Source organism: Danio aesculapii, chromosome 5 (genome assembly GCF_903798145.1).
Source record: "Danio aesculapii chromosome 5, fDanAes4.1, whole genome shotgun sequence".
NCBI lineage: Eukaryota > Metazoa > Chordata > Actinopteri > Cypriniformes > Danionidae > Danio > Danio aesculapii.
This window is the reverse complement of record NC_079439.1, coordinates 23,899,085-23,907,802: the sequence shown is the minus strand read 5'-3', so window position 1 is coordinate 23,907,802 and position 8,718 is coordinate 23,899,085. Positions and strand designations below refer to the sequence as shown.

Sequence of the window (8,718 nt, the reverse complement as noted above, 5' to 3'; positions counted from 1 at the left end):
TTCAAACAATACACATACACACAAATCCTGTCACATGCTCTGATTGAACTGAGCTGAATACCTCACTCTAATCAAGATTTCTCTAACCTTCATCACTCTCCCTACATTCTTCCTTTGATTAACTCGTCAAACAAGTTTTCACTTCATAAATTTGCCTGATAGCAACCACAGAATGAAAAACAAAACAAATCAAGGGATTAGTCATGCGCAATTAAGAATCATTAACACCAAACTACAGCAAAAAGGATAATAGTGCTTGTTAGATAAATTAATTTGATTAATTTCCATATATCCTATTCATATTTTTTAAATATATATACTTTTAAAGAAACCTAAAGTTAATGTTATAAATATATGTGCTTCTTGATGTAATCGCATGCTCAACCAGTTTTCAGTCAGTTAAATGGTTGGATTGTGCCAGTTGCAGAAATATTGTGCTGACAATGATTTGATTATATAACCGATAGGATTCTACCAAACAAACTTGTTTAGACCAATGATTAACGACAATGCTTCATCATCTGTTTATATGCCTGTATAAAACCGGCCTCGAAGGACTTCGCTTTGAACAACCAGAATGGAACCTCTTGTGTTTCTTCTGTACCGTTCCCTTGCTGCAAGAACATTAAAATCTCAGAAAATGAATCTTCCTAAGTCTTGGAATATTTTTTATCCTGACATTGTTATTTACAGCTTATAAAATGTCTTAATATAATAAAATGTATGTGTATCATGAATAGAACCATGATTTCAAGTCATATTATCCTAAAAAGTCCTCAAGAAAAAGTTTCAAAGGCAGATGAAACAGTGATTTATTGGCTACATTGATCCAAAATAAACACCACACAGGATATTAACTGAACAACAATCTAACAGTCAAGATCTATAAATTATAAACAGTCTTAAAAGAAATGCAATTCTCTTTGGGCATCAAGGGCATGAATTTCCAGCAAGAATGAAGAAAATGAATGTTTCAGAGAACAGCTTTAATTGACACAAAAACAAACACAGATGATTCATCTTCACACTGACACATACTACTTACACACTATGTTTGTGTAATAAAAAACACAAGGGAAGACGTGGAAATCTTACAGAAATCCTAAGGTGTGAATGTGGTTGTTGATTTGGAGATGGCTGAAATGGGGCAGAAAAAAAAACAACACTTCAGGAACAATGAACATTCGTAAAAACAGCACGTCCTCTCTTCTGCCCTACATAAGCCCAGCACAAACACACAGATTAACACCTCTCGAAGCAACTTCCAGCCTTCCTCTCCGCCATACTATGAGATGGAGAAATCGGGGCATCTTCCATCTGAGTTATGGAGGAGAACATTAAAAACACGCATACAAAATGCTTCCAGTGGGATATTCTGGTTCTTGTGTGTTTTTTCCATCTCCCTTCCAGTTTTAAGGTTAATCCTGTTTTCCCTCTCTCCATTGGCGGGATCCTTCATTCCATGCCACATAAACGAAGAGCGCCAGAACCACATGGACGGCAAGCACAGCAAGGATGGCAGCGTAGAAGTAGCTGTCATTGCTGGAGTAGCCCAAAGTGGCTGCGAAATAAGCAAGAATGATCAATGATTACGAAAGCAAATCAGAAACACAGGACTCAAAGACAGGAGTACACTGTCAAAAATATCGGTTAATGAACAGTTTCCATATTTTGTGATTCACAAGTGTATATTAAAGGTTGTGAATTGCATTATGGGATGTTAATCTCTGCTTTGTTGACTTGCGCCTGTTTCACATCGCAAGCAGAGTGTGAGCAGCGCGTGCACAGCGCGTATGGGGAGCAGAAGCAGCGTGCAGACGTTTGCCTTTCACTCCGACTGCGTCTGCAGCACGCAGCTCATCGGCAGCTGCTGCACAGATCAATCTATCTTTGTCTATTCTTTCTAGTTACCCATCTATCTATAAATAAACTCTTTTGTTTTTACTTTTCATCTGCACCAAGGCCCACGGCAACTTCCTTCTATGCTGTTTCCTAAAGCCAAATGATATAGATCCTGAAGAACTGTGTGCTTCTCAAGCTCTGAGGAGTGTCATACATGTCTTTTCAGATGCCAATTTCATATCATGTCATTTTGTTTTTGATTGTCAGGATGATATAGGCTTATAGTTATAAAAATATTTATACAATAAAGTTATAATGATGTTTATACATGATCAAACTAGTGTGCAACTTAAGCAAAACTAAAACTGAAATTGTTTTAAATTTGGTTTTGTAGTTCGGGCCAAAATAAATATTTGTTACGGTTTTTAATTGTATAAGTTCATTTGAGGGACTATATAAAAATCAGTCGATATTCTCGATGCATTTATTGGGTAAAACTGATACTTTTTACTGTCATTCAATGTGATTTGCTCATTATCAATGCACTGTCACTTTAATTGAGCATGAGAAGTGCGGCAAAAATAGACCCAGCGCCAAAACTATCGCAGCACATGCTGCTTCAGCAACGCTCACGCCTCTGCGTGCAGTATGAAAGCTCTAATCTGTTAATATGGACGCCGAAAAAAAAACACGCACTGCTCACACTCTGCTCGCGCTTGCGGTGTGAAACAGGCTTTATGATGTTGAAAATTCAACTCTACGGTTTAACAAACTGACTTTTATTGACATTTTAGTGGCCTGAAATATTTTAATATATCAGATATATAGAAAATTACGTCTGTAAAATGTACTGTCAGTTGATAACAATACTGTAATATACAACACCAACCTAGACAATATATCATTATATTACAAACTATTAAATAACTAAGTTATTAAAAGTCACTTTTTCAAAGCTTAGTTTCAAAGCAAAGTTAATATTTGAAAGATCAAGGTCCCACATTGCAATTCAAAGCATAAATAAACAGGAAAAAACAAAAACATGAATCAAAAAATATGGAAAACTGCAAATTTACGGATATTTTTACAGTGAACATGATTTAGTTCTGAAATATTTTTAGTTTTGTTTGTTGTAATGTATTTTTATTTAATGCCATGTCAGCAACCAAAGCTATGTTCCGGGAAAGAACATTTCAATACTAAATATAAAACTAAAATCAACAAACAAATGAAAACATTAATTAAATAAGATTTTTAGTGCTAATACATGGTAGAAATTCTTTTAGCATTCTCACGATGATAAAAATGTCCTTCAGAGAGTTCATTTCATAAAAACATCTTCTGGAATCATTAAAGGCAGGACAGTCCAGTAGAATGTGCTTTACAGTAAGAGAAACTGTGCATTATGTTTGTTAAAAATGTCTTTACATTCTGATAGCGATCACCAAGTTAAAGAGATCACCCTAAAGCAGGGCTGTCCAAATTCTGTCCTGGAGAGCCAGTGTCCTCCTGAGATTAGCTCCAACTTGCTTCAACACACCAGCTAGGACGTTTCTAGTATATCTAGTAAGAGCTTGATTAGCTGGTTCCGATGTGTTAGATTAGGGTTAGAGCTAAACTCTCCAGGACACAGGCCCTCTAGGACCGAGTTTGGACACCCCTATCCTAAAGTGATTCCAAACCACTTTTCTTTCTTTTTTGTCTAAACACAAAAAGATATTTGAAAGAATGCTGTAGAAAAATAACTATAGAAGTCAATGGTCTCCAGCTTCCAACACTCTTCAAATAATAATTTTCATGTTCAACAAAAGACAGAAACTCAAACTGGTTTGAAAAAGGAGTAAATGAGTATTTATTTTTGAGTGAAAAATTTCTTTTTTATTTTCATCAGAAGAAAGAAACTCAAAAATCTTAAGACCAAGTAAATGATGATAGAATGTTCATTTTTGGGTGAACTATCCTTTTAAGTAGTCAACATGCATTTTTATATATATGTATAATAATCTGTGCAAGGCGTAGGACCATAAGATGTCCAACTTATCTATCAAAGCATATTTTATATATCAAGTTTTGTCATCAGCACTTTCCCATTCAGAGCTGTGACGAAAAATTGTCTGAGAAATGGATTCTGCGATTTCCAAATTGCATCGCTATATTCTTTTGAATCTATTTCTTTTTAATGTGATTTTTAACAGCAGATGGCGCTGTATACCATACAAACTTCCGTTCTCTCCTTGCATCCAATTCCTTACAAATACCACCTAAAATAATCATTATTAAAGTTAGGAAAGTTTTAAATTAACTATAAGAGTGTTCATGAGCTGTGTTTACATTAATCTTGTGAAAGCCAACTTTTACATGACTAAATGCACAAGCACGTCCTGTACGAAATTGGAAAAAATCTAACATTGGGGTATTTTTTTTATTCTGCGATATACATTGCGATATTAATACATTTTCACTTAGATGAGTTGAATAACTATTTGAAAAATGATCATTTTAGATTGATTGATATGATTCTGTAGGGGAGCGCATAAAATATTTACTGAAGCGTTTTATTGTTTTCCGAAGAGTCAAACTGTAATCAGGTATACAGTAATTGAATAATCAAATGCAAAATAATACTGCATAGTCTTTTTTTATAAACCCTCACACAGTCACAGGCTTAAAAAACACTTGCGAAATTATAAATTAATCACATTGCGATATCGATGCTGAAACGATATATTGTGCAGCCCTACTTGAGTGTGTGTGTAATACTAGCCTAGAGCGCCATCTACTGTTAAAAACTAAACTCAGACTCAATTCAATAGAGAATGGCCATGCATTTTGAAAATCTCAGAATCAATCTTTCTTCACAGCTCTATTCCCATTACTCAGACTGAGGGAGAATGGAAGGCAAACAGCAGAGTAATTTTCCTCCTGAACCAACAACAAGCTTTGTACTGTAATCATTTGGGCTTATCTGTCTCTCTCTGTCTTCTGTTCTTTACAGTCTGGTCTGGTCTGTCTGTAATCGTTCATGTGTTTTGGAGGAAGCATGGATTTTGAGGAGATTTTCTAAAAGGGTGGGATCTTATGCTTTCAAAACTAGTTAGCTATCTAGCTTCTCTGAAAAAAATAAAATTCACAAAACCTACCTTCAAAAGGACAATTCTCACTAAAAACACTTCTTCTACCCAAAAGCGAGGTCATTTTTTAATGGAAATCTTTGGTGACCGATAAAATTTACTGAAAGAAAAACAAATTTTTGATAGACTGAGTGATAAATGAACACTAATATTTTGTTTTGATGAAGTGTCACTTTAAAGTCCTCATAAAACCTAAATTGACAACTTGATAGGAAACTGCATGACTCATGGTAAACCTACTATACTTCTTTTTTTAATCGTGTGCCTTGTGTAACGAAATAACTTCTGACAACCTGTTACTCAAGTCAGGTGAGTGGGCTTGACAAACCACTTGTAGAAACACTCTCTCCCTCTCTCTCAATCAAAAGAAAAACACCTCGTCACACAGAAGGTGGCAAGAGCGTCAAAGTTCGCTCTGGCCGCCCTGATGACAGCGCTGTCTGCCTTCACAGCTCCACCGGCGAGTGTCAAAATTTGCTACATTTGCGATATATCAGCAAATTAGTTACATATCCGCATAAAAAACATGCTGTCTTGCATGAAAATGTTGCACGCTTTTTATCAAATTAATTTAACTATTGAAGATCAAGTAGTTGCGTGTGGTGTGGCTTTGCTCCACTTATCCAATATATGCCCAAATGTCTGAAATATTCTGAAGCAGCAATACTGTTTTGTATTGTCCTTATAGTTAGAGTGAGATTACCACTTTTTAAAAATAAAAAATAAATAAAAATAAAACATTAATGCACATCAGCTCGCCACTATGTATGTCCCTGTAAGAAAACATCATTAATAATTGGAAATTAGGCAACCGCAATAATCAAACCCCTGGGAACAACTGTGGTCGGAACCAAAAGCAGTGGACTTGAACATTCCGATTGCTTAACGCTGAACCACGTCATAGCTCATTACCATAAAGATGACTTGACTTCAAGTCTCCTTAATGCCCACACCGGCGAAGATGTGCCGCGACACTCCTCGCCGCCGGCTGCCATTGAAAATGAATGACTTCTGGTGACTTGGACTCTCTTGCCACTTTCGGCTGGAACGCACAGTTACTCTAGCACATACAGTTGAAGTCAGAATTATTAGCCCTCTTTCGTATTCTTTTTTTTTTTTTTTTCCTTTTTGAAATATTTCCCAAATGATGTTTAACAGAGCATGGAAATTTTCACAGTATGTCTGATAATATTTTTTCTTCTGGAGAAAGTCTTATTTTGTTTCATTTCGGCTAGAAAAAAAGCACTTTTAATTTTTAAAAAACTATTTTAAGGTCAAAATTATTAGCCCTTTTAAGCTATATTTTTTTCGATAGTCTACAGAACAAACCATCGTTATGCAATAACTTGCCTAATTACCCTAACCTGCCTAGTTAACCTAATTAACCTAGTTAAGCCTTTAAATGTCACTTTAAGCTGTATAGAAATGTCTTGAAAAATATCTAGTCAAATATTATTTACTGTCATCATGGCAAAGATAAAATAAATCTGTTAATGGAAATGAGTTATTAAAACTATTATGTTTAGAAATGTGTTAAAAAAAAGGTTCTCTCCGTTAAACAGAAATTGGGGTAAAAGTAAACAGGGGGGCTAATAATTCAGGGGGTTTAATAATTCTGACTTCAACTGTAATTCTCTGAGCACAAATATGTTACTTCAGATAATTAGCACTTCTTGTGCATATTACTTCTTGTTAAACCGCTGAATGCCTCCACAACTGGATGTCGCTTTGGACAAAGCCTCTGCTAAATGACTAGATGTAAATGTAAAGCACAACTGGGCTTTGGGCTTAGTTTTTAGGATCAATTTCCAAAAAAATGGGTTGCAGCCGGTTGCTTTTTTTTTATTGCTTGTTAAAAATATGAGAAGTCACATTGTTTCTTTACATTTATGATCAATGTCTCAATCCTTACATTTTCAAATGTTTACATTATTTAATCAATACTATGATAATTTGATTATATCATCTATTTGATCTCTCTTATCTTCCTCTCCCCTATACAGAAATCTGAAATGGCGACATATGAACATAAATAAAATTATTTCTAATTCATTTGACAGTAAAACCAACAGATAAATCTTGCTCTGGAGCAAACTAGCTGCAATGAACAAACCTCTGTAGTAACTTAATTTAGCCTGTTTTCATGCACCTGATTGAGGGCCAAATTTAGCCAGGATAGCTTGAAAGTCAAAGCTTCATCCTTTCAACCCTTGCTTTTGTGCAATACCACTCTGTCCCACAGTATTGTTAGCCATTCGGTGGAAGATACCAAAGCAACAAAGACTGTTTAAGGAAGAGCTGCCTAGCTAAAACCTAGCATTGGTGCAAACTAAACTGAAAATGAACTAGCTACAGTGGCTAGCCAGCTAACTGGGCTTCATGGGAGAGGCAATTGGAAACTTTCAGGTTTTTTTTTGTGTGTGTAGATGTAGGCTAATTTACTGATCAAGCTAATTTGATAACAGATCGTAGTAATGACATTACATAACCTAAATATACTGTGGTTGTGCATTTGTCTTGTGAGAGTTGGCAGCAATGGAAAGGTCAGTCCACTTGAATGTGCCTCACTAACACTATCACAACCTCCTGACAAATTTAATATACTGACCTGCAATGCAGCACTGCACTGATATTTAGCAATGGGCTGTGATGTGGAGGGTCTAACTATATTGAGCCCTTGGTGTTAATAATGATAATAATCAGAGTTGTTATAATTCTGTAAAAAGGTAAATACATGGCTGATCAGCCTTCAAAAGCGAAATACCTTCAAAGAGAAGTGACTTTGATGTAAAATACAGTCCGATGGGTAGAGTTATCATCAGAATAGTGAAAAACAATAGAGTCTTGAGCACAGAGACAAGAGACCCGTCATTCCTGAATGAATAAAGAGGAAGAAAGAGGACAAGGAGAGATTAGTCAAAGTAAACGACTGGAAATGTGAATATTAAACGAAACCAAGCGTAACTATGATGTTAAAGATGTGTAAAGGTGTCTATTTGATTTAAATCTGCTAAATTTTGTGTGTTTATTGATTGTGATTTTGATACGAGGTCACGTGCAGTTTAAGCAGAAATATGTGAAATAGGCACATGATGTGAGTTATCTTACCCTCTGAAATCGGGCACGGCTCCGGGCGCTGAGCCCACTTCTTTCTTGTCGTAATTTTGCATTTTGTGTTTTTATTCATCGACAAAAATAAGAAAACCGTTGGAATTCAATTCCTTGTAATTCAGAGCTGCGACATCTTGAATTATTGGCGCTTCCGGGTCTTTGTCACATGATCTGCATGGTCATGACAGCAGTGGTGTGTGTCTGTGTTTGCGCATGGCCGCTAGAGGGCGCCGCAGCTCGAGCAGTGCAGGAGCCGAACTGATTAAAACTCTCAGACCTTTATAATGTTCTGGGTTTCATGCATGCACGACTGGATATTGTCTTCCGTAAACTAGCTCGATTCATATGATACAGTTCATAAACATACAGTTTGTTATTCAAGTAATGTCACTTTTCACAGTAATTATTGTTCAAAAGCTACTGTACAATCAAACAGAGAGAGAGAGCTTCATGAAGTAGCCTAAAGTATGTCCTACTAAAAAAAGATATAAATGTGCACTACATTGTGGGTGATTTTAAAACTTTTACAGTAACTTACTGCATATCAGACATTTGCGGTATTATACTGTATTCAAAGTAACCAAGTACTGCTGCTGTAGTTGAAGACAAAGAAAACACGTTCATTTTATTCAAT

At 35.8% G+C, this 8,718-nt stretch overlaps 1 protein-coding gene across 1 annotated transcript; it reads right to left on the bottom strand.

The window, feature by feature from the left end:
• Positions 1-787: 787 nt before the first annotated feature.
• On the bottom strand, positions 788-8,244 carry vma21 (vacuolar ATPase assembly factor VMA21). The gene is made up of 3 exons (XM_056457635.1): positions 8,082-8,244; positions 7,738-7,847; positions 788-1,561 (listed from the first exon to the last, which is right to left on the bottom strand). Exons 1-3 carry the CDS (start codon positions 8,141-8,143, stop codon positions 1,419-1,421), a joined length of 315 nt encoding a protein of 104 aa, XP_056313610.1. The 5' UTR covers positions 8,144-8,244; the 3' UTR covers positions 788-1,418.
• Between the last annotated feature and the right edge of the window lie 474 nt (positions 8,245-8,718).